Raw genomic sequence first — 26,766 nt, 5'->3', positions numbered from 1 at the left:
CAGAGCCAAGCAACAAGTCCTGCTCTGTCTCTAAAGCCCGTGCTCTGAATTGCTCTGTCCTTCCTCTAGGGTTTTCTGCAAACACGTTTTCTTTTTTTTTTTTTTTTCTTTTAAGTGACGGGACTATGTACTGTTATTTATTTATTTTTATTGGGTTATGTTAGTCACCATACAGTACATCATTGGTTTTTGATGTAGGATTCCATGATTCTGTTTGCCTATAATACCCAGTGCTCTATGCAATCCATGCTCTCCTTGATACCCATCACTTCTACGGCTGAACAGTCCGTTAAATCTGACTTCGGGAAGGGTAAATGAGAGAGAGAGAGAGACTGAGACTGTCTATAAAAAAATTAAAACCTCGCCACAAGCTCTGCTTCTCCGATGATAAGCTCCCAGCTCACATCCTCTGGCCCAACCCTGCGGTCCCTGTCTCCCCTCTGACTGTAGGAGCCACTAGAGAACCTGGTGCAAAATCCTCTTCCTCCTGCGATGTCTTTCCAGCACCCTCTACCCTCTAGTGCCAGCTGCAAAGCAGAAATGTTCCTAGGGCTTGGGTCCATCTTCACTGAGCATTCAGAAGAAAGGACAAGCATGGGGCTGAGCCACAGCAAGCCTGTAGCTGGCAGGGAGTGGAGGGCTCGAAAAATTGGGTAGGTGTTCACTGGGTGTGGAAGCCACATGGATTTTGTTGAAGACTGTGCGAGAATTAGACCCAAGGTACCTGCTTGGACATGCTTGTGGGGATAAGGCCTGTGTGAGCATTAGCCAGTTCTCTATAAAAGAGAAGTTGGTGGCGTTTCTGATCTAGAAAATAGGAACCGGGAAACAGGTTGAGGTGGAAAAACTAAACTGCAAAAAAAAGTCAGTTTTGATGGTGGGATCCTTCTGAAAAACCAAGGCACATCCGTTGGGGAAGGCAGAGCCCCCGGAGGACAAAGGCGTTTCACTTTATCTCTATCAGTACTGTCTCTGATGGGCTCCCTGCTCACAGTATTGACTGGCTTTGAGAAAAGGGAAAGCCGTAAGTGTGCCACAGACACAAAATCCATTTCCCTTCCTGTTGACCTTATTATAAGACTCCGAATCCTCTTGAGGACACAGTGCGTCTGATTGATGAACCAATCACAACTGTCCCCTCCTCCACGTTCCCAGCCTTCCCTGCAGCCACACATAGCATGTGACCCAGGTCTGATGCCAGGGGAAGCTTCTGTTTCCTATTTTTTTTTTTTTTTGAAGATTTAAAAAAATTTTTATTTGAGAGAGAGTGTGTGCATGTGGGGTAGGGTTAGAGGGAGGGAGAGAATCCCAAGTAGATTCCCCACTGAGTGCAAAGCCAGATGCAGAACTCATCTCATGACCCTGACACCATGACCTAGGACGTAGGCTGAAATCAAGAGTCAAACGCTTAACAGACTGAGCCACTCAGGTGCCCCAAGCTTCTGTTTCTTAATGAAAGGAACAGACACGTCTGGCTTCGGCCCCTTTATCCTTAGGTTCTGTTTTGACTACAGATACTGCGCTTGCCAGGAGCCGCAGGAGTCCTTGTGACCAGAAGGCAGTAGGCCAACATGCTAGGAATGACAGAGCAGAAGGACGAAAGAGGCCTGGGTCTTCAGTGACTCTAGTGTGGAGAAGCTGCCCTTGCCCCCTGCTGCCCACCAGATCTTGTCATGTGAGAGGGTAGACCTGTCTGACCCAGTGCTGGTGAGGCACGTTGCTGATTTCAGCTCAATGCACCTCCGGTGGATCCAAGAACAGTTCACAGGCACACCGTCTCGTTTGGGATAGTTTAATGAGTGTTTGTACAAGTAGCTCTTGTTGGAGTCTCAGGTCACGCCCACCAAGGAGGCATAACAGGTGCTATGAGCCCTTGAAGGAAGGGTAAGGACATGGTTTAGGCACTGATGTGATTTGGTCAGAGCTGGGATCCGTCTAGGTCTCCTTAGTTCCCCTCACCTCTGATGGTACCGGTAGGAAGGCCCACTCTGGCTGCCAATGGAGTCTCAGGCTGGGGGGGTCCTATGCTTGGATTATGACTCTGCAAGAGCCAGTAAATTCTCATAAAATGTAAGAAAGCAAACCCAATTTAATATCTTGGACCCTGGCCTAAACTGAAGAAGGGAGGGAGGGCCGCTGGTTGCAGGGGCATCCAGTAAGCCCCTGGGTGAGGATGAGGGATCATGTGCCTCCTACCCATGGCTCATCAACAAGGTTCTTCCAGACCAGGGGTGTGCTGTGCTTAGAGGTCCCAGAGGAGGAATTACTCTGCAGTCCAACCTGTGAGGGATGTGTCCACAAAAGCAGCCACACCTTTGCTTCTCAGAGTTGTCACTCAAACTATCCTCGGTTTAAATGGTCCAAATTCCAATTCATTCCACAAAATATCATCACGGAGTTATGAATAACAAAATAAAGAGAGACTGATTTAGGACAAACTGTCTGTATCACCTGCAGCAAACGATCTCCATGAATTCTAGCAAATGAACCAAATTTAAAAAAAAATGGGAAGAGAGGGGTGCCTAGATGGCTCAGTGAATTAAGTGTCTGCGTTCAGTCAGGGTGCTGTACTGAGCCCCATACTGGGCTCCCAGCTCAGTGGGGGGTGGGGGGTGTCTGCTTCTCCCTCTGTCTCTTCCCCTGCTTGTGTTGTCTCTCTCTCAAATGCATAAATAAAATCTTTAAAAAATTTTTTTAAAATCTAAAAATGGGAAGAGCAAAGGGAAGGGAGGAGGAACACAGAAGAGGAGGAGGACAAAGGGAAAGAAAGGACAGGAAAAACGTGGGAAAGGGGAGAGACAAAAGAGGGAAAACAGAAGAGAAGGCCTTTACGCTGGACACAACCTCTTTTTGGCAGTAGGTCTGAACCCCAGGTCTCCCAACCCGATTTCATTGTGGGAAAATGCAGGTAAGTACGCTATCTGACAAGAACGCTGGGAAGTTCCTGCCTGCCTGGCGTCACTCACAGCAAGCATGCTGGCACTATCTGGAGGCCTGGCTAAACCTTAGCAGGCTCTGAGGACGTGGAATGATCACCTGCTGGTCTGGGTGCACAGGGGTGGACACAGCTTTATTCCATTCTCTGCAATGGGAATGGTGACCTCTGGGCTTGTGCAATGGACAAGCTGCAGGACCCCGTGGGGTAGCCCCCCCAACCCTGCAGTTATGATCCCCTCAGCACCCTGGACAGAGGATGACAACACCTAGGTCAAATCTTCCTAGACCTCTTCCCCCCACCAGCCACCACCACTGGCCCTCTGAAAAGAGGGTCCCACTTGAGGTGATGCCTGTGGGGACTTAACTGAGAAAATGGGGTGGGTTTCCCCAAACCGAAGGCACAAGGATCAGCTCTCATGCTTTATGAATTTTGTATGCAAACTCCTCACTTTTCCTTCAGAACCACGTGGGGCTCTACCATCTAAGTGTCTGCTTTCAATTTTCCATTCCCCCTACTTTTCACATGCCCAGGCCAGGAGGTCTGTCTCTGACCAAGCTCCTGAATGTCTCCCGAAAGGCAGACATGTCTCTGCAAGTCCTGATCCACAAGCCAATTGGTAACTGGTCCTAGATGACAAGAGTCATAGCAACAAGTCCTAATAAATAAAACCAGCCTGACTTTACTTTTAGAGGTCTTCAGATTTGAGAGGAAGGCAAAGGGGTTTCATCCACTTTGTGTCACTGGCTCTACCTCTAAGAATCCTACAGAAGTATTCGTGAAATCTGTCCTATGCCATCAAAGATTGAATTCAGCCTCTTGAGAGTTGAGGGGACGCCCGTGAGAAAGAGGAGGAAGTTACTGTGGAGTCAGAGCCCATTCCTTGGTGGTGGTGGTGGGGGGTGTCGTCCAGAGGAGAGACTCCACCATATATGCTCCTTCGGTTCAAATCTTGACTCAGCTGTTTACCACCTGCGGGACCTTCACCTCCACCAGCCTTGGCTGCGACACTTGACAACGGGGCTAAAACCAATCCTGACCTGACAGAGTTGTTTGGAGGACCCTGCCCGGCACAAAGGAATTGCTCAGATATGCGCAGTTACCATCACCGCTGCCCCCGGAGGAGTTCCAGCTTGTCAGAAATAGAGTCAGGGAAGGGAGAAGCCAAGGTCAACTGGCTGTACACACTCCAGCTGAGCAAGGATAACTCCAGCGCTCCCTGGAGCTCGGCAGTCCCTGGAGGCTGGACCCAGATCCCTGAGGGGGAGTCCTGACTTAGCTGGAGGACAGATGGACTCTTAGTACTTAGGGCTGTACAGCCAGATTTTAGGAGCATATGCTGCTTATATGATTTTTATTTAAGTATGAAATTGTATATGGACGCTAAGTTTTAGAAGCACACACACAAAATTCTTTTCTGAATTGGTGTATCACTGTTTCTCAGTCTTATAATACCTCTCCTTGTAATACAATGGTGCGTTCTGTTTCCAATAACCAACACCACATTGTAAAATATGCTCCTGGTCTATATTTTTTCACCTAAACTCCACCCACCAGCTCTGTCCTTGCAGGACCGGTTTGGGGGTCTCAGTGATATGGCTCTGCAGTGATGTAGGTTCCACAGTGTAAATCCCATGGTTTCAGTTTCTACCAAAAGTCATTTCTCAAGGACTCCAGTTGGAATGGGAAGCTCTCGGGGTGCCCACACACCAGCAGCACATGAACCTTCTCCAAGGCAGCACACAGCACCAGAGAGAGGCCAAATTTCCTATGACTGGCCCAGCACATTCAGCTGGTTTACTTGAATCCTAGTCCCAGATTTTTAAGTTGTCCTCTACTTCCATTATAAAATAATACGGCTACTTTGCTTTCTCTCCCAGAAACAGCCAGAACACCACATTTCTAATTTCTCTCTACTGCCATGATTTTTGCTCTCTTTGCTGAGTTTCCAAACAAGTGCTGATGTAAGGACCACAGGGACCTCATTTAAAGGCATCCTTTTTCAGATAGGTCTGAACTCCTCCCAGCAGTGCTGATGAGGAGTGAACTTTATTCTCCCAGTACAGAGCTAGGGCAGCTCCAGGGACTTGCATTCCTGAATTAAAGGAAAAATAAAGACATCTGAGTTCTTCTCTTCCCCAGGAAGCCTTCCTCAAGTCGGGAGGGTGGCAGTGTCCTTGGCAATCGCTCCTCTCAAGTCCCCTGGGACCGCACCTCTCCAGCTGGGCCAAGAAGCTGTAGGGAGATGTATGTAACCCCCCACCCCAGTTCTACCCCAGTCCTCGTTACCTCAGGAATCAACATCTCTGCCCTCCTGGCCCAACCAACTGCTGCCTGGCATGGCCAAGTACAGGTATGCCCCTTCAAGTTGCAGCTATGGCTCTGGAAGAATTCAGACTATTCCTAGAATTCTCATCTAAGACAGTTCTCCTATAAGCTGGGCTTTCATGAAGTCCAACAGCAGGAAAACCATCATAATCAATATACTCTTTCAGTTATTCTAATACATCTGTGCCCCATCACATTCAGAAAGTGAGGACTTTCAGATTATCTTAAGGTCAGAGGATTAGGTCTCTCTCGTTGTCCAAGAGCGGTCCTAGCCCTTTCTTTGTTTAAACAACAAACTTGCCATGCTTTTGTAAACCTCTTCTGCATGGACCGTCTGGCTTCTCCCAGGGCTCTTCAGCATTTGGGTGCCCAAGACCCTTTGGTCACCCTGGAATGCTGCCTCCCTGTCCACACAGCATGGCTTTCACATGCTTGGATTCGCTCAGTGGCTTCCATCCACAGACAACCACTGCTCTTCTCGCTCTTCCTTCTCAGACAGCAACTTCTTTTCCCATCCTCTAATCACCATTGTTCCCATATCCGTTGCCAAACTGTTAGGGCTGGAGTAATAGTAAAAAGCCTTGAGGCAAATTACAACCACAACAGCTGTGTTTACTAAGAGTTACAAATGAACTCATCCCAGCACAATTAGAGCAGACAGGCAGCGCTTTGGAACCTTCCAGAAGTACCCCGCCCTTGGGCTGTTTGCTGGCTGCCTCAGCCTCCCACTACCCAAGCCCGTTCTGGGTTTTGGAGGAGACCCTCTGCTGAGCACAAGGGCCCTCTTTTCACCCATGATACTTGTACGTTTTCTTCCCACAGCTGCAGTCATTCACACTCAGCTGTTCATGCCTCTGGGAGGGCTGCCAGGCTCTGACAGAGGAGGCAACTGCTGGCTGCCCTCGAGAGGGGCACCAAGGAAATGACTCTCCACCCTGAGGCTCCTCAAACATCTCCCTATCCATCAGAGACAAGGCCTAAAATTCTGACACTCAACAACCAAACAAACTTTTGCACCATTGGTGACTTCTCTGAAGTGTCAAAGGTTGCCGTCAAAGGAGTAACATCAAGAAGACTATCACACTCATCTATACCTTAAGGAGGATTTGTTTCTCCTCAACATCTCTTAGGCTCTGTTTTATCACCTGTAAAATCGATATGTGTCTTGTGTGGCTATGCTGGAAGTGCTGTGTAACCTTTCAAATTCTTACATATTGGGACCTGAATTACTAAGCTAAAAAGGCAAGTATTTCTGAGAGAGATTTCACTGGAACCTGGGTCAGCTGACTGCATTTTTGTAAGGATTTAATTCAGGGGACTTGTTATTATCATGGGAATAAAAAGGCAGGTCCTTGGGGGATGGGCTGGTGTGTTGCCCTGGGAATCAAGGGCCTAGACCCAGGACTCAGCCTCCTAGAACAAGAGTATTAGTGTCATTCACAGCATGGGGTGGTAGTTGACTGCACAGTGGCTGTCCACCATGCATGGAAAGGGGGCAATGAAAGTTTTTCTGATGTAGGAAAATGGGTGACTAGCTAGTCCTGTGTGTCCCAAATTTGCCTTCTTAAAGGCTTCACCTGGAGCGCTTGTTGGACATACAACTGGCTGGAGATTCTGGTTACAGGAGCCTGGGGAGGGTCCCTGACATCTGGATTTTGCACACATTTCTGGGTGGAGCTTAAAATCAGGCAAATTTCTTTAATATTGACCTAGATTCTAAGAACCAACTTGAGCTTTTGGGCCATTCCCTGGAACACAGGCTGGAAATCATTTCAGTAAAAGACCCAATAAATCAATGCCTCCCCAAAGGACCATAGCAGGTGTCTGCACAGATTTACAAGAGAGCGCCTGTTTCAGACAGCAGCCATGAGGAAATCTGTCAGGGGAGTTCTAGTCTAAGCAGAGGTCTCCATTCCCAGGTGGGAAGAAACCTGAAGACTTTATTCCTTTTTACAGGAGCAAGAAGCCAACAGGTTCCAAGTCCCAGATACAGAGTCTACGGCCATGCATTCTTCCCAAAGAATGCCACTTCCAGCTGCCAACCCAAAGAAGAAAACTTAGTTTCAACCACAAGGGAACTTGGCAGAAGCAGCTCTGGCAGCTCGTACCAAGACTGGGCTGTCGACGGGAAAGGGCTGATGGGTGGGGCTCTGAAGGAAAGACAAGTCTCGGTGTCTAACAGATTTTCAGAACCTGGGCTTCCTGCTGGAGCTGCATGAGGAAAAATGGAACTTGGTCCTCTTCTCTGCCGACACTCATGCCTCAAAAATTGCCCAACTTCTGAACAGACCTTTCAAAAGAAGATATGGCCTGAATGAAACACGGAATTCGTGACTATATGCAAAGCTCCTTCTCTGACCCCTTGATAAGAAAACTATTCTCTGAGAGGACTAGACAAAAATGGCTTTTTCCCCAGTCCAACACTCAAATATCTCCAAGGGCCAAACACACGGGATAGAGAAGGCCCTGGAAAGATTGTCATCCCTGGAACAACCCGTGACCGATACGCGGGGGCGGTCACCAGTAAGCTCCAGCCAGCGTCTGGCACGTGAGGAATGAAGAGTGCAATTCGCCACGCCACCTGTATTTTCAAGACAAGCTGGGAATTCTGGCTTTTCAGATGAACCTTCCCAAATGGAAAACTTGCCCCATTTGAAAAATACTATGCCAGTTAAAGAAAAATGTCTGTCAGTTAGATTTGGTCTGTGGGGTCCAAGGCTGTATCTGTCACTTTAGGTGGGAAGCTGTGCTTGACCAAAGGGCAGTCAACTGGTCCATATGTTTTCTTGATCCCACTGTTCTGGGAATTCGTGTTCCACCCAGTTTCTCTTCCTCCCTCCCCTTTCTGCCTGCATTCTACAAAGGCAGAACCTCTGAGCTTACAAATCAGGCAGGGCACTGTTCCCCTGGCACTAGTGATATGTCTCCCAAAGCCTTGCCAAGTTCCCTGCAGCCAACAGAGACAGAGGCTAGTGGCTTCCCAGGTGGCCGACAGAAGAATTCCGCTTCTTTACTCTCTCCATGCCCATCAAGTTCACCAGCTGCACACTTCCCACCCTTGCAAGGGTCATTCAGGGCAGATCTGATTCAGAATTGGTTCGCCACCCCTTTGGAGTCCTCGCCCGCCCACCCGCAAACTCAATCAAGCCTTTTATTTTTTCTTGGCCGGACACATCCATTTCTTCCACCAGCCCTCAGAAAGTATGGCTCTGAGTCTCCCCACAATGTAGGCCTCTCAATCCAAAGGCTTGAATATGCCTAGATCATTATATTAGTAACAGCAAAAACTAACAGACATTAATGAATACCGGGCATTGTAGAAACAGAAGACTCAGAGCCTGTATGTATTAACTCACGTGATCTTCACAGGAACCCTCAAGTAGGTACTATTATTACCACCCATGTTACAGATGAGAGAACGGAAGCACAGGGAGATGCGGGCCTGGGCCAGCCACTACACAGCTCAGCAGTGGAGAGCCAGGATGGAGCCCTACCTGGTCTAGCCCTACAGGCCACACTCTTAGCAGTGCCAGCCTCATGAGCACAGATCAAGAGGTGACCCACATCCCCAGGGCATGAGCAGGGACTGGAGGGTGCAAGGTGCTCTCAAAAGGACGGGAGCTACCTGCTCTTCCTTCTCCATGTGATGCCCCAATTTGCAGGTCCACTGGCAATTCCTGGCAGCTTCCCACACTGTTGACTCACATGAGCTTGCTATCAACAAATCCCTTAAATCTCCTTTACATGCATGGATGCTAAGTCACAGCAACCTCATCCTTTTCTCGGACAGTTGGTTTTATGGACTCTGTGCCTGGCCTGGCCCAATTTTCTTCCCTCTGCCCTATTTCTGACGGCCCATAAAGTTGTCTTGTAGGCCATCTTCTCTGTGCCCTTGCTCTTGAAGGAATTAGAGAAGGCCAAGAAGGAGTTTAGATTATAGAATCATGGAACTCTAGGGAGCAAAACAAGAGCACATCCAGTCCTCTGCCTCATTTTACAGACGAGGAAAGCCAGACTCAAAGGCAAACAAATTCCAAGGACCTGCGGCCAGTGAGCAACGCAGCTGAAATTAGAATCTGGGCGCCCGTTTTTCCACCCAGGGCTCCTCCAACTGCTCCAGACGGTCTCTAATCAGTGCTTCTGGGCTGCAACAGAAGTAAGACAAGGAGAATGTGTGCTCTCTGCCAGTAAGAGAGTAAACCTCAATGGGTTTAAGATGATAGCAGAAAGCTTACTCAAACGGGCAAGAGACCAAACAGACCACAAGGCTGACAAGAGAGGGAGAGAGGCTGCCCACGGTTTCCTGAGCTCCCAATGTAATGTTCAAACCTATACTCATTTGCTTCACAGACGCTGATGTGCTTATAATGGATGCCACTCAAGGTTCGGGTACACTTAGCACGAAACCAACACTATTCTTGAATGATAACCTTAAGTCCCCTGCACTGCAGTTCTTGGAGTCTTAAAAGCCAATGATCTGTTTCTGATATTTTTCTTTGCATTTGGTTTCTTTTCTCTATTTCCCCTCCCTGCCAGCCCCAAGCTTGCACTTCAAAGGCTATGTGATAGGACCACACTTTAACTTCTGCAGGAAGTGAGCCAGAGGGGAAACCAGGAACAAGTGGCTTAGGATGGCCGAGTGTCTGCTTGCATCCCCGCCAGCACAGACCTCCTTCCAAGGAAAAGCAACCTGCTTCCTGACTCCGGCCAGTGTGGGATCCTGACAAGGTCTTTCCTACCAGAGTTATCCCCCAAGGGGAATAAACTGGGGGAGAGAGAGACACTTTGGAATACCCTCCTGGTTGGAACCAGAACCAAGAGCTGTGATCACATTAGATTTTCTAGCAAATTTAATAGAACGGATTTCAATTTCATTATTTCAAAATGCAGACCAATTTGACTCAAGGTAGGTTTAAATTTATCTGGTTTATCTCTACATTATCTGGGAAGAAAAGTCTGCCCAAAAAAAAAAGAAGGGAAAAAAAAACCAAACAGGACAAGATTTAACCTACCTACAAAAATGTGTTCAAGGATTCTAATACATTCTTTAATTACAAAGGTCTCAGGGGGTTCATTAAAACAATATACTAAGAACAGCTAATTCCTATTGCAAAATAAGATGGCATTTTCCCAAACTACTCCCATTTTCAATTTTGCATTAATTTAAACTAAGCCCAAGTCAACCAAATTAGTGAGCTAGATAATTACATAGTTTTTAGAATGGGATTCTATCTCAGACTCAGAAGTCGACTAGTGTAGAGACTTTCAATGTTTTTGGTTGTTTAAAGCAGTTCAACCCTTTTCCCAGTGAAGTCCTACTGGGAATCCAAACCTATGCCACAGATGAATCAGAGCTGCTGTGGTTGGTGGGGCTACCGCGGGGCTGCCCCTTGACTTCCCATAGTAGTTAGTCCGTGGGGCTCTAAAGAACACAGGTGAGTAATTATTGTTCTCATCCAGGGGTTAGCAAACTTTCTCTGTAAAGGAACAGACAGCAAACATTTTAGACTTTGTGGGAACATACAAGGTCTGTCCCAGATTCTTTTACTTTTAGCTTTTCTTTTTATGATTTTCAAAACATAAAAACCATTTTTAGCTTGCAAACTATAGGCCAGATTTACCCCAAAGGTCACTGTTTGCCAACTTAGATTTATTTTAATCGCCCTCTTGAGGTCTAATTGACATATAATCAACTGCACATATTCCAAGCATACAATTTGATACATGCTGGCATACTGATATATCGTGAGCCCATCACATCACCATCAACCATAGCAGCCATGCCCACCCCTCTCTTTCTCGCCCCTCCCCAGCCAAACACCCATCTGCTTCCTGTCACTATGGATTAATCTCCATTTTCCAGAGTTTTATAGAAACAGAATCACACAGTTACAGACTCTGTTTTATGACCAGTTCTTGTACTCAGCACTATTTTGAGGTCTGCCGTGTTGTGTGGATCAGTAATTCATTCCTTTTTACTAATACCTTCATGCATATGAGCATGGAAATAGGAGGCTGGAGGTGCCTGCTTCTAAATCACAGAGATGCTGAAGGAGCTGGTCCCAAGATGGGCCGCCAGCCTCCCTGGGTGGCATTCTCTTTCCCGAATTTCACTAAAAAGTTCACTAGGGTTTTGAAAACCTCCTGACACCTGTGTATGGTGCATAACTGACACGGATACAGCATCAAGACTTCCTTAAATCCCTTCATCCTGTGATCTTGGGACCAGTGAGCTCAGGGCAGCGCCCAGAGCAAAACACATTCCAAGTCCTGTCTCAGGAGCCCCAGATAGATCACCTACATTTAATGAAACCAAGAGGAGATGGATTCACGCACCCAGTAGTTACTGTGAGCCTACTACGTGCCAGACACCGTGATGGGTAAAGCAAAATCAAGGAGTTCTATTCTCAAAAGAGTTTAGAGCCTAACAATTAAGGACAGGCAGACACAGAAAGAAATACATGAGCATAAAAAATGATTAAAATTGCATAAAAGGAAGAAGTTGCTGTGACAGAGACAGAGAGGGGTGACATTTGGTTGGGGGTGCATTCGAGGGACAGGCTGCACCTTGGAGGCTAGCACTGGGGCAAGCCAAGGCCAGCAGCAGCTCTTATGGCAGCTGGACCCTCAGAGGGAGAGTGCGGTGTGTGGGCCCCTGCACAGCCAGAGCCCAGGGAGCTGAGGGTGAGTCGTGCATGTACAGCAGACACAGCCTGCCTGCAGAGAGCCCAAATCATCTGATGGAGGCTGGATTTCATCATAAATGTAAGGTGCTCTGAGTTTAAAATGATGCCACTAGAGGGTTGTGAGAAAAGGGAGTACTATAATCCAATTTACATTTTTTAAAAGACCATTCTGGCTGCTGCTGCCAGTGGGGTACAGAGAACAGAATAAGAAGGCTAGGAAGTTAGGGACAGAGAGGGGGGAAAGGTTGCATCACATTTCTGGAAGGTCTGGTACTGGATTTCTTTGGCCTGTAGTTATGGGACTGGGTGTCATTTCAGCGGTTGCTTTAGAACCACACAATCTTTGAAGTCTTGATAAAAAACTCTCCAAATTCAGTGGAGACTAGATTTCCCCATTTGTGTGGTGCGTAGCCGGGAGCAATGTTTTACCTGTGACGCCAATATTTGCCCAGGACTTCTGCTGCACATGGAAGTGACTCAGGCAGACCTTGCTTCCTGGCTTCTGAATCGTGCCCTCCACATGGAACCAACACCCTCCAGGCTAGGGGCTGAGGGCAGCTCGTCAAGCGGGGGGCAGCAAGGAGGCAAGTGCCCCAGAGCAGAGGTCAGAACTCTGATCCTGGCTCTGGACTTGTCAGGTCACACGCTGCAGCACCTCGGCCAAGGCCCTCCACCTCCTGTGAATCAGTTCCTCACCTGTAAACCAAGATGGCAAAGGAGGGCTGCTGTATGCAGCCAGGCCGCCTTGGAAGGCATCGGCCACCACCTCTGTAAATGAGGGCTGTGAAAGGCTCAGAGAATCGTTCACAGGGCGCCCACTTTTATCCCCCAGCCGTTAGTCATCCAACGAGTGGGAGCCTTTGCTGAATGCTTATTAAGAAATGCCAGGCTCGGCGCCTGGGGGTTTCATTGTGGAGTAATAGGGATTTTGGTGAAGTCACACTTGATTCTCCCATGCACTGCTTATCAACCAGTCTCAATCATACAGAACATAATCAAGAACCGTGACATGAGCTTAAAAGACCCCTGATGACATCCATGCCCAGGACTGCTGGCCAAGTGAGTCCTCCAAGGGAGGCTTGGTTTACCCGGGACATGGTGTCATTTTGGGGTTGGCAAACTTCTTCCTGTCATGTGTCAGATGGTAAGTCAGGCTTTGCTATTCCTGGAGTCTTAGACACAGCTATGTCACACTGCCATTTTGGAGCAAAAGCAGCCCCCAGGCAACAAACCGGTGTAGCCGTATTCTGACAAAACTTCGTTTACTGAAACAGGTGGCGGGCAGGCCAGGTTTGGCTAGAGACCCAGAGTTTGCCAATCACTGACATAGTTCAAAAACTGGAATCTGAGTATCTTTGGGCAGGCCTATACTTGCCCATTCCTCACAGCTCTATCTCCTACCTCATGCTCCCATCAGCCCCCTCTGTGTCTGTCTGGCCCCAGGGACAATATCCGTAATCACAGCAAACAGTTAAGACAGACCACCTTGAATGTATAAACTCACTTAGTCACTGGAGAAACCTAACTATCATCTCCATGAAAAAAGAGGCCGAGAGAACTTGCCGGTGCTCAGGCAGCGGACGGCAGCCACAGGACTTAAACTGGGCCATCTGGCTCCAGTGCGTGTCCTCGACCACTCTGCCATACTGTGCAGCAGGCATGCAAGGTACGACGCAGGACAGCAGGTGATGAGAAAGAGACCACACCTGTCGGCTCCCACGGTCTACCACTTACCACAGGTGTATCACATGCTAAGAGGCCAGGCACAGAGGCTGGAAGACAAGGCCTCAAATGTGCTTAGCAGGAAGTGAGACTGGGCCAGGGTTTGGTGGAGGGGGTCATCAGAATCAGGCGCATGAGTAGCGAAGACATGACAGTTGGCAGCCTGCTGACAAGCGTAGCAGGAAAGCAAAAGGAATGGGGAACAAGGAATGATGTGTTCCCTGGCTGGCCAGTGAGTCAATGCCAAGCACCTCATGCCATCCCATACCCGCCAAGGCCACACTACCTGAAGGGCACTTCTGTCACCAGCATGTCGGCATGGCCTGGGTACCTGTGTGAAATGCAGGGTCTCTGCCCCGGCCCAGAAGGTCTGCATCAGAATCGGCATTTTCACAGCACGCTGGGTGATTCACATGCAACAGGAAGTCTGAGAAGCCCTGCTCTATGTGGTCGCTGTCACTGCTCCTATTTCACAGGCCAGGAGCCTGAGGCTCAAGGCAGTTAAGCACCTCACATGCTGGTGAGCTGGCAGGCACAGGTCTGAACCCCAGCGCGTCCTTCAGAGGCTATGCTTATGCCCCAGAGGTGCTCAAAGCAAGCCCTTCAAGACATTTACTTCCGTAGCAATTGCGCAACAGGAAGTAACGAGGGCTTCAAGACGGGATCCCAAATACGTAAAAGGCAGACCCTACATCATCATTACAAGATTCGGTTATGCTCCAGATGCTGTTTTTAAAGAAGTATGGATAGAAAAAATTCAGTTAAAGCCAGACTTCAACTGACTTTAATTTCCACAATTTTGTAAATGTCTTATTTTTACAAAATTGACGAATTTTTCATTCTCTCATGATCTTAATAATAGGATGTGGAAGACCTTTGAATTCAGCCACACTAGACAGACTCTCCTTGTAGGCACATGTTAGCGGGTGCCAACATCCAGTCTGTCCCAGAGGCAGATATCCAGAACACAGCCCCAAGGGTTCCTCGGCTAACACAGACCTCTGCACCTGGGATCAGGCTGTAAGCAGTCTCATTTGATGGTAAGGGTCTTGGACAGTGCTGCTTCCTGAGTTGGTGCCTTTGGGATTCTGGCAGGAAGGTTCCCTTCCACCTCTCCACTGTGCCACTATAGCAGGACAGGACTACAGGGTACCTCTGCCATGAACTGGCGGTGGAGCTAGGGGGAGCTGAAGACGTAGCCCATTCCTTCACAGCCTCTACACTTAACAGATCATGTTTCCTGACAGGTGTCTGCAATGTAGGGAAGACCCATATCCCGACAGGACCACAAGGAACAGAAACCACTCAGGATACTGCAAGGGACTAGAGTGTGATTAAAGGATGTACAAAAGTCTTTCTGCAAAAAGAAAGCTTTGCAGAACTCTGGCCGCTCCGTTCTCTTTCCCCCCACCTTACATGGTTTGCTTCTGTCTGCCCTCCTTCCTGCCTGCTCCTCTCCAGCACCCCACCTCTCTAAGGGGCCGCCTCTCCTCCCTGCAGTTCTGCTCCATCATCCGCTCTACAGCAGCCTCTCCCTTTCCACATCAGTCCGGCTCCTCATCCTTGCACTCCTGAGAGGCTGCTGCCTCAGACTCCTCACAACTCTGGACCTGTCCTTCGGACTTCCATCGCCACGACTCACGGTCCTTCTGTTTTCCAGTGCTACGTGAAGGATCTCTCGGATCCTGCAAGGTTTCCTGAGCCAGAATCATGGCTGCCAGGCACCAAAGAGCTACACTGCCCTCTGGACCAATCAGCCAAGACTGGGTGTGGGGTGTGTGGTGGCATCTCCCACTTGAGTGCCCCAGCAGCTGGGGACAGTCCTGCAGAAGAGGAGATGACATGGAATAGGATTGACGGCACAGCAAGTACCTTCAGGATTTCAGAGAGTCCTAGAATCTGAGGGAGGAGGAGCTCTCCAGAGGGTCAGCTCCAATCCTGCACCTGCCCACACACCACCCCTGAATTCCTCAACCCCCCGAGATGGACAGTGTCACACCCCTTTCCAAAGAGGTCAGAGGCACAGGAGATTGGGTAGAGAGACACTGGGGCAAGGGAGAGGAAAAGCATCTACAGCTTCCTGCTGGCTGAAGTCAGTGATGAATGCCACCCTGGGAATGAGGGCGCAGGGGCACCCCACTTACGGCCTCCTGTCTTCTGTGCACATTCACGGGGAGGCTTTGTTGCAAGTAACAATTCTCACATGTTACAATATTTATAACAAAGCAACAATTCTCACATCCTGTACTGTGTTGAGAAGTTTGACATGTCCTGAATCCGTGTAAAAAGTTCACAGAATTTTCCACCTTTTGGGGCCTTTCTCATCTAAGAATACTGGGAAATGATGATACAGAAAACTGACCACTCCAGATTTGGGGTATTCGGACAAAGGCTAACATAGACAGGCTGCCACTCAGCCTTCTGTGATACTTGGACGACGCTCAGTAAGAGGAAGGCTGGGTCCTCTGCAGAGTGTCAGAGGGACTTCCAAATCATGCCACAAATCACTTGGGTCAGCATGACTAATGCTTCGGGATTCTGACCGGCATCAAGAAAACCATTCTTTCAGTGGTTTCACTTTATCCAACAACAACAACAACAACAAAAAAAAAGGTGACCAAGAAGGTTTCAGAACCAATTTATTATCTTGTTTTTCTAGGGAAACCGAAAAACTGCCAGAGGCACCTAAAAGGAAGCTGCACTTGGTTCCAAAACAGAAGTGATATAATTGCAAGGTCAAGTCCACATAGACATGCAAACAATTTTCTTTGAGCAGGTGTGGAGGAGAAAAGGGAGGGAGGCCTTTTCTTTCTTTCTTTTTTTTTCCCCCCTAAAAGCCCATGTCTTCTTAAAACCAGTGTCCTGATTCATCCACTTCACACCTGAGCTGAGAATGAGAACACCCAGCATGTCCTTTTGAACCTGTGTGGCTGAAAGTCAGCTGAAAGATGGTCTGTTAACACGGGGCAGGTTCTGATGCAGAGGAAGCTAAGGTGTGTAAATTCATGGGAACATCCTAAATAACCACTTAGAGTCCTGACTGATTTTATTTTCCTCGAGAGAAGAAAATGCGAAATAATATACAGAGGAAATAAATCTTCTTTACCAGCTGAGGTCTCTCAACCTCGCCACAGCTCGTCTTCTGTGCCAGGTTATCCTCTGTTGTGGGGAAGTCCTGTCAGCAGCATCCTTGACCTCTGCCCCCGGAAGCCAAGGGCACCTCCCTCTGTCGTTGCAACTAATATTGGCTCCTGGCCCCCTGAAGGTGACACTGTACTCCTTTGACAGTCACTGTACTAAACTAAGAGAGGATTCTAGATTTTTACAACAAAGACAGTTACCTGGAATTAAATCAGCTTCCCTGGAAATAGGCTGATTTAATTGTCCCCTCGGCATCCTTAGCATTAGTAAAGAGAGGGCAGCATGGCTTTTCCTCTTCTGCACATGGGGTCAGAAAACAAACAGCAGGAAGTTCTTTACCCCATACATCACTTGTATTCCCTCAGTGCTTGGATTTCTAACTTCTTCATTAGAGGAGACATAACAGCATGAGATACCGGTACATGACCATTCTGGAAAGTGATTACTTTCAGGTTTTGTAAGAGGCATGTTTTGAAGTCCTGGAGACTGTTGTGTCCTGTGTAAACACGTCCTCAATCACAATGATGGCACTGGCATACAAAGGCAGACTTCCCAATAAAAAGGTCTGGAGGTCAGGGCACCAGGTCACGCTTCAGTCTGGCTCCCTCTCACCGTACCTCCCCCAGACGGACTCTGGAAACCATCCAGGAGGCCCCAAGGTCCAATGCTTTTTGGAACCCTGTCTCAAGGTTCCCTGTGGCCAAGAATACTGTGTCGTCCAGGATCTCCTGGAGTAAAGCGCCTACAGTCCGCCATGGCGGGTGGGTGGTTTCCTTTCTCTGGTAGTTCAGCCCTGACCAGTACGGGGTTGCTGACTGCAGCCAAGAGGATGTGAAACCCACCACACTCCCCAGAGCTACCCCTAGAGTGCTGCCCTACCCTTACACTGCAGAGGGCTCTCCGTGCAATGCCGTGCTCCAGAAAGATATCCGCCCCCATGGGGCCCTGCTTTCAGAAGTACAGGACAGTAGGAAGCTGTAACGTAACGTTTCCAGCAAAGAGTGAAGGCCTTTGCTGTGTAGCCACTGTGCGAACGAGCAGGTACAGCCTTTATTAGATACCCAAATGCTGAACGACCAAATCCCAACACAGCCTTGTTTACTTCTAAGCAGATCCCATTAAGCCCTGGGCACTTGGCTTGATTACTCCCTGGATCAAAGTTAAATTAAATTACCCAACAAGCTTCGTTTTGGAGAGAGCGACGCACACACAGACTGACTCACCTTCCAGAAGCTATCCACTTTGCCATACACAAGGGACTGGTTCTGCCTTTTGATTTCGTTGATGTGGTGAATGTCGCTGGAGTTTAGGTGCTGCTCGACCACGAATCCCAAAAAGCTGTTGTCTGGGGTGTGAGCTGGGAGGCAAAGGAAAGGACAGGGTAGTGAGGATTTTATCGGCAAGAATAAACAACAATGACATGTTTGACAGAAGCCATCATGCACGTAATTAAATGTTCTCATTTTACTTTGGTTCTTTCTTCCCTGGGGAGGGTGAGGCAGGAGACTGCCTACTCCCACATACTCCCAGCAGAACCCTCACATGAGAATGGTCTTCAGGACGGATTAACCTGAACCAAATGCTGAGCGGGACAGCCTGCCCGCCCCCACCCCTCCCCCACCCTGTAAAATGCAGCTGTCCAAACAGCATTCTGATGAGTGTTCTCCACCTTCCCATTTGCCCAGCACAAGGCCACGTCTCCTGACAGCGATGCTGCCTTCCAGGTTTGACCAATAAATGGCCGGAGCAGGGCTGAATCAAGGGTTCTCATGGGGGCGAGGCCGCTGTTGGCAGCCCCACACCATCCGACAGGAAGCACACTGGGGAAAGGGGGATTTGGGGGCAAAACCAATCAGCATCACCTTGACGCCACACCTCCCCTAAGAATGACTCACTAATGAGAGAGATAATTATGGAACTATACTGAACAGATGGAGGGAATGAAGACGGAATGAAAGGTGAAACTCACTGGGATGTGAGCCATCCTAAGAAGCCACCCACCCCAAGGAGCCGGGTCTAGTCTATAGAAGAGACTATTCAAGAAGAGAAAGGCATTTTCCTTCTGGATTGCTCATCATGGGAGTTCTAAAACTTCTCTGTTTAAACAGTTGGTCAAGGGGGGTGGGGAAGCAACCCCATTTCTCTCTTGTGCCTATCATTTTAAGAGGAACTGCACAAAGAAGGCGAAAACCAGAAAACAATCCCCTCTAGTTGAAACAGAGACCGCCCTCCGCTACACATTCACTCTGTCCGGAGAAATGTGTTTTTCAGATGACCCTGCAGAGGCCCCACAATATTAAATAAAGCGACTGCTCTGCTTGACTCTGCCCTGAATAGAGCAGCTATAAATAACCTAAATGGAGAGATGCTTGATATTCAGAGAAATCCACACATGTGGCTTCCACCGTACTCCTTCGCAGGTAGGTGGTAAGCACACAGAGCAAGTTGGCTCCTTCGTCTAACTCTGGCTTTCTCAGGACTCAGGAGCTCATTTCCAGGCAGGTGGCCTGCACAGGAGCCCTTAAAGATGGGCAAGGGTAGGCCTGTGGAAAGGCCTAGGTGCCTGAAGCCCCGGACCTCACTCTCCTCCACCCCTTGTGCAGATGAACGAGGGAACGCCACCAGCAGAAAGCCGCGAACTGTCGACACGAAGGAGCTGCATAAACACTGTGTTATCACCATCCAGTCTCCCGGGCTTCTGCCTAATGGGGGTGACAGAATGAGGAGATAATAGGGTTGTGACTGGGGAGTTGTGTTCAGCCTGGCCAATCTGTTATTTCATTTCTGCTTTTTTGAACAAGTGCCCAGAGGCAATGGCTGCAGTTGGCTGGAAAGTAAATTAGTGAATAAATTCTACTGCCAACAAGGGGCAATGGTTGCTTTTCCTTTCTTTTTGAGGAGCTGGTGGTGAGGGGCTTTGAAGGAGGATGAGGGAGGGGAAGAGAGCCCCTGCGCATTCGAAATGTCAACAAGGCAGCTTAAAATAGCGCTTTGCAAAACTTTGGGTTAACTGTGAAAATTCTGAAACAGAACCTGACACTTTAAACTTGGAGACTGCATTTTCTCTTAGTCTTCAGAAAATGTTATGTGGTGACTAAATCTCCATACTTTAGATATTGGTTTCCGAAATTCAGTTATCTAGTCCTTAGACGAGCACTTCTCGAGAAAGGTGAAATGTGAATCAATGACCTAAAAACAAAGTCACAGGTGGAAAAAATGAAATACACTTAGAGCTAAAAATAAAAATCGTCAAAGCCCCCAAAGAAAAGAACTGCTATATGCATGTATTTTTGTGTCAAAGATTCCTGTAGCTCAGGGCTTGACCACTGAGAGGGAGAGAGAGCGTAGGGTCTAGTCCAACGCCTTGTGAGAACTGGTGGGCCTCTACTGTTTGAGGACTGTAATTTGGCACTAACTCAATTTTGACACCTCACGAACAATCACAAACACCTGTTCTTTTCCTGAGTTTTCACGCCAGCACTTTATTTACACTCCTTTCTCTGGTCTGGAGGTGTTAGGTGGGGGATGGGCAACCTGTAAGCACCAGTAAGGACCGAGGAGGACCAAAGAAGAAACCTGTGCCACCATCCTTCACCGGCACTGGTCACACCCTCCATGTGTTTTCCCCGGGGATACCAAAACTGTCATGGGACTCTAGGCAGGGGTGCCAGGAAGGGTCACTTAGCTGCAAACTGCCCCACAGGTGATTTGGAAGTGACTACAAGCCCTGCTGTGGTTTCCTTCCGAGCAGAGGGCCAGCAGCTGGGTACCTGCCTACTGACATCGTCCCCGAGGGCCCTGGACTCAACACACATGATCCTAAAATCACTTAGAGTAGGTCAAAAGTCCTGACGCTAGCCAAAAGGACCTTTCCACAAAGACTGAACTCTAGCCCAAGTGGTCTTTTTTTCTCTGTCTGAGACCAGGAACAGAGAGTTGACTTGTGCTAGGAGGTTTTCAAAGGGAAGGTACTCACAAGTCAAGGTAAACTTTAGAAATTTCATCATAAATGGGACACAGGAAATCCTGCACATTTGGAAATCACTGTCCCAGGAAATCAACAAATGGGATTGTTTAAATATGGCTAATATTTGAGTTCTATGTGCAGAGTTGGGTTCTAAGCTCTTGATCACGACTGTTTGATTTTATCTTCATGACAACCTTTCAACATGTTCATAGAGGTGAGTAAATTCGGGGCAGGGTCAGGGGGAGCACTTCGACTACCCTGATCGGCATGATAGGAAATGGTAACATGGGGATTTAGAGCCAAACCAGCTGGTCCCAGAGTCCAAGCTCCTCAAAGCATCCTACATACAGCCTCATCGTCCAAATAGTTTATCTTCTGGGCTCCGTGAACTATAGTGATAAACATGTTTCAGTGGGAAAATCACATTATAAGGTGGACCAAAATACACATGAAAGACCCAGAGGGAAGAGTGTATATAAGATCAGCTCAGTTTCTTGAGTGACTTATGCTACACATATGGGGGGGCCACATTGATTCATTTTACATGTGACAAGCAGAAGGGGGGATTTGCTAAACATTGACAGTGATCTTAAAATAATCCAGGACATGCATTTGTGGGTTTTGTTTTTTTTTTTGAGAAAAGCATTATTTTAAGTACTTTGGAAGCATCTATTTACAAATGATTACAAATCAGCTTGATGAGCTTCCTGAGCAGATTACAGCAATAACTTCTTTCAAGAACTACTGGGAGTTTGGCTTGAATAATTCATTCAACCACAATCATTTTAGAGCACTCCTTCTAAAAAAAGCCAGATTAAATGCTAGGTACTGAGAGAACACAACATCAAGATGAGTTTCTGCCCTCACAGAGCTTACCAAATACTTAATAAATGAGGTCTATGCAATTTCTACCAAGCAATAATAGCGTCCTCATTTCAAATGTAATTAAAAAAATTTTTTTAGAGATTTTATTTATTTATTTGACAGAGAGAGAGAGAAAGAGAGAGACATCAAGAGAGGGAAAACAAGCAGGGGGGAGTGGGAGAGGGAGAAGCAGGCTTCCTGCTAAGCAGGGAGCACCATGTGGGGCTCAATCTCAGGACCTGGGATCAAAAACTGAGCAAAAGGCAGATGATTAATGACTGAGCCACCCAGGAACCCCTCAAAAAATTTATTAAGTCAAATTGATCCTTCTCTTAGCACCTGCTCCTCTGAGGTCTGCCATTCCATCGCTAAGTCCCAAGCGCTTGCACCAAAAAGTGCAAATATTCATTTTAATAGGTAGTCTGCTGACCTTAACCACAGCTGGCCCTACTGTAGTGGGGATCCCCACACCAGCAGATCACCAGGGGCAGAAACCCCAAAGCCACCCTGGGCTCCTCTCCTTAGCCCTCACCCAGTCCTGAGGATGTCAGCTTCCCTGAATCTTAACCCTCCCCCTCCTCCGCACCTTTCTTAGTACTGGCCTCATGGATTCTTGCTGAGACTTCCGCAACAGATCAGTTTTCTTTTGCCCTATTCAAATGATTACTTATTTAGGTTTTCCAATTATAACAGAAATAGATCCTCTGGGTAAAACTTTTTTCCAGACAATAGAAAAAGATGTAAGAAAAATAATAGATCATCTATCACCTAGAAATAACCATTATTACTAGATTTTTAAATAAGATTTAATAATTTATTTTGGGGGGAGCACATGTGGGAGTGTGTAGGGGCAGAGGGAGAGACAGAGAGAAAATCCTCAAGTAGACTCCCTGCTGAGAATGGATTCCCCGCCCCCGCCCCCGCCCTGACATGGGGCTTGATCCCAGGACCCCAAGATCATGATCTGAGCCTAATCAAGAGTCAGAGGCTTAACTGACTGAGCCACCCAAGCAACCCATGGATTTTTTAAAAATAAATATTCAAATCAAAACTGGATCCTACTATACCTATTCCTTTGTAAACCTTTTTTTCACTTACAAATACACCACAGGCATCTTTGGGGTTAATACACCACAGCTCATCACTGCTTGTTAACTAGTACAGTATTTCAGTGCATTAATTCCTTCCATCAGCTGGGATGCCCCATGGTTCTGGACCACCAGCAATGCTTTATGGAACCACACTTCTCACAGGCCATGCGATTCTGTTTCATTCAGGTGGCTGGACTGGTGCCAGTCCTGACCCCTCGGCTGCCCCCACTCCATCCTCTTCCAAGGATGGGCATATGATATAGAAACTCTTTGTAACTATGGTATGATCCAAGACCCACCAATCATAGCTGCTCCAAGACTAGTCAGAGCTACTTTTGAGGTCAGGGGGTCTCTGTTACAGTTACCACATTGGCAGGGTGGAAGTTGGGAGCTGCAGACGTTATCTGTGTGCCCACGTGAGAAGGACGCCGAACCAGAGAAATACAAAGCCAAGAGAGGGAGATAGTAAAGATCCTGCTAGCCCGAATCCAGCTCAACCCAAAGCTGGTTTCAACAACTCTGAGGGACAAAAGTCAATGACCCTTTTGACCGAGTCTACAAGACAGAAATCCTGATTAGTCCACCCTAGAAGATGTTTAGGACATTTCTAGTTCTTGACTATCAAAATCCACTTGTAGTGCAGATCATCATGCTCCTGTCACCTCTGCAGTGGATTTCTGAGTGCTCTTTCTACCTTCAGCCTTGCCCTTCCTCCTTTCTGCTCCCTGCTCCATCTGGCACAGCCTGTGTGCTGCCCGACAGGGCATTCTTTGCAACAAACATGGAACTGCGGTAATTTCTGGCTGAAAATCTTCACCTCCTCCAGGATGAAGCATGGCCAGCCAACCTGTCATTCTGGCTTCATTTTGGGTCACACCCTGACACTTCTGCTCCATGATGACCTACTCGGAGCTTGTCATGTATGCTTGCCATCTTCTCTTATGCTGGCATGTCTCTCACCTCCTCCTTCCCTGAAGGCTCAGCTCCATTCATCCTGGTTGAGGGATTCCCTCACTTTCTGACACTGAGATAAGTAGGGCTCCTCTTAGATCATGAAGAGTTACAGTCCCTTTCACACATTATTATCTCGAAGACAGCCTATACGTTCTTTGAGATGGAACCATGTTTTATACTGACTCCCAGAGCGTAGTAGAAAATTGAGCAAATTCTTTTTGCGTGCATGACTGACTAAGCCAATGGGAAATGCTTAATTAACTGGTATGATTGATTCCACAGGTAGGCAGATCTACATTACCAAGCAGCAGAGGCCATGCCTAAACTACTCCAGCATCAGGCTCTTTGCACAAAAGTTCCAACCCTAAAGCCTGTTCTTCATGGGATGAATCACTACCCAAGGCAGCTCATCACTCTGGTCCAGAAACTAGCTCAGGCTTACTAAGTGTTGGTGTTCAAGAAATATTTATTTAATTGATAAACTAACATATCTTTCCAATCTAGGTCACAAAACTAAAGGTGGGAAGAAGGGAAACCAATCAGTGATGGAGAGCTGTAAAATCTTAACATCATGGGTTTCCAAGTACTGTCAATTCACTCAACGGCACATTTATTTATTTTCATTTTATTTTTAAAAATTTTCAAATTTTTATTATTTATTTTTGTATCAGTAGCACATTTATTGAGCACTTACTATGAGCCAGAAAACAACTTGGGAAGAGCTGAGGACACATCATTAAATGGAGCAAGCATGAATGTAACTCCCTTCACTGAGCTTATATTCATCTGGGAGACAAACAGTAAAGTAATTCAATGCTGCAGATTAAAGAAAAAATTGGTTTGGTGACCAATACTGAACACTAGTTCAGATATGCTGAAACATCTATGGGTTAAGTGTTCTTTTATGCCTCAAAAAAATGTGTATTGACTGGCATGCAAACAGACATATGGATTGAGAGGTCACAGAGCAAGGAAAGGAAGCTGTTAACGCCCGAGTCTAGGCTGCGGGTTGTTACTGTACATCTGTTTCACCTTATTTTTTGTCTGTTTGAGAACTCTGTTAACAAAGTGAGGGAGGCGCCTGCGTGTCTCAGTGGTTTAAGCCTCTGCCTTTGCCTTTGGCTCAGGATCTCAGGGTCCTGGGATCGAGCCCCACATTGGGCTCTCTGCTCAGCGGGGAGCCTGCTTCCCCCCTTCTCTCTGCCTGCCTCTCTGCCTATTTGTGATCTCTGTCTGTCAAGTAAATAAATAAAATCTTAAAAAGTAAAAAAAAAAAAGTGAGGAAGTATACTGGCCACCATCATATCATGAGGTGCGTGCTGATTCTCATGACGTGACTGGCAAGACAGAAAAAAACTCCACTGACAAAGACAGTGACCTCACACAAGAAGCTATCTGGCTTTAAAAACTACACAGCCAGTGATATTATACTTCAAATTTTACCCAAACTGAAGTTTTTCAAATGGTGGTGATGATGAGTTGAGAGAGAGAGGGAAGGGGTCAGGATCCAAGCTAGGGAAACTATTATGTACAGCTGGGCTGAAAAGATGAGAGCCTGAACTGTTGACAAAAGGCACACCAGAGTAAATTTCTCAAGTGTCAAAAAACAATTTAGGAGGGAATGGACTTCTCAGAAGAACATCACTCCTCAAGGCTGAGACTCAGATAAAGGAACTGTAAGGCTGATCCCATCACTCACTGGCCTGTACTGAAGTAAAAGGCAAGAGTCCTACTGCTGGAAAGCGAAGGCCAGAAAGGCAGCTGGAATCACAAATAGCTCCTTTGCTTCTTAGGCCCTAAAAATAAAAATCGTACAGGGAAGTGATCTTTAGCTAAAGCCAAGAGGTTTATTCATTTGCATGAAAGGAAAGTAGTCCATTTCTACAAGTCCTGTTTTGTCTGGCAGAATCTTTGGTCTACAAGCCATTACTTCAAACTGATCATGCAAATAAACCACACCGTGAGCCCCAGCTTCATGGGAGAAAGTCAAAGAGTTAGAATGTCAGCCAGTATGATTGGAACAACTCGAGAAAGCTCAACCACCTGAACACCTTCTGTGGGAAGACACAAAAGGGTAACTTGAAGCCACTGGCTCTAAGAAGCTTTTGTAATGATTTAAAAAAAAAAATTGGGGGGGTGTCTAATTGGCACACAATGTTACATTAGCTTCAGGTGTACAACATACGATTCAATACAGAAGCTTCTGTAACATTACATTTGGACAACACGTCCCGCTTTCCCTCATATTGTTGCATGGACTAAAAGAGAACAGGCATTATCGTTCATTTTGACTCAACTGGTATTTCTGTAGGCCTACTCTAAGCTATACATTCTTCAAGGTGTTGGGCGTTTCAGCAATGAACCAGACAAAACCCTTATGTCTCAGATTCCAGGGTAGGAAAAAAACAACACAAAAATAAGAGAAGTATAAATGTTGCCTGGTTTAATACAGTGAATGAGGAAAATAAAGCAGAGAATGGCACAGGAAATTGGGGGAAAGTTGTACTTAAAAGAAGGGGGGGGTGCCTGGGTGGCTCAGTGGTTAAAGCTTCTGCCTTCGGCTCAGGTCATGATCCCAGGGTCCTGGGAATGAGCCCCGCATCGGGCTCTCTGCTCATCGGGGAGCCTGCTTCCTCCTCTCTCTGCCTGCCTCTCTGCCTACTTGTGATTTCTGTCTGTCAAATAAATAAATAAAATCTTCAAAAAAAAAAAGGGGGGTACTTAGGGTTGATCTCACTGAAGTGACAGTTCAGTTAAAAATCTGAAGAAAACCAGGTGGTGGGCATTATAGAGGGCACGGATTGCATGGAGCACTGGGTGTGGTGCAAAAATAATGAATACTGTTATGCTGAAAATAAATAAAAAAATAAATTAATTAACAAAAAAAAACCTGAAGAAAGAGGGGTGCCCGAGTGGCTCAGCTGGTTAAGCACCTGACTCTTGGTTTCAGCTCAGGTCGTGATCTCAAGGTTGTGCAATCAAACACTGCATCAGGCTCTGGGCTCAGTGGGGAGTCTACTTTGGTTTCTCTCTGTCCCTCTCCTTCTGCTCCTATGCCCCAGCCAGGTGTGAGCTCTC

The 26,766-nt window shown here is 47.2% G+C and overlaps 1 protein-coding gene across 4 annotated transcripts in view; it reads right to left on the bottom strand.

Annotated features, from left to right (window-relative positions):
* MGAT5 (alpha-1,6-mannosylglycoprotein 6-beta-N-acetylglucosaminyltransferase) overlaps positions 1-26,766 on the bottom strand; it is a 345,401-nt gene that overhangs the window by 77,110 nt on the left and 241,525 nt on the right. For all 4 annotated transcript variants that reach the window (XM_059166698.1, XM_059166699.1, XM_059166700.1 and 1 more), the window contains one exon: positions 18,036-18,169. In XM_059166698.1, the coding sequence (XP_059022681.1) occupies positions 18,036-18,169 (134 nt within the window). The remainder of the gene's footprint in view (positions 1-18,035; positions 18,170-26,766) is intronic.

Source organism: Mustela lutreola, chromosome 3, assembly GCF_030435805.1.
Source record: "Mustela lutreola isolate mMusLut2 chromosome 3, mMusLut2.pri, whole genome shotgun sequence".
In the NCBI taxonomy this organism is placed as follows: domain Eukaryota; kingdom Metazoa; phylum Chordata; class Mammalia; order Carnivora; family Mustelidae; genus Mustela; species Mustela lutreola.
The sequence above is the reverse complement of the archived record's forward strand: the minus strand, read 5'-3'. Positions and strand labels throughout refer to the sequence as shown.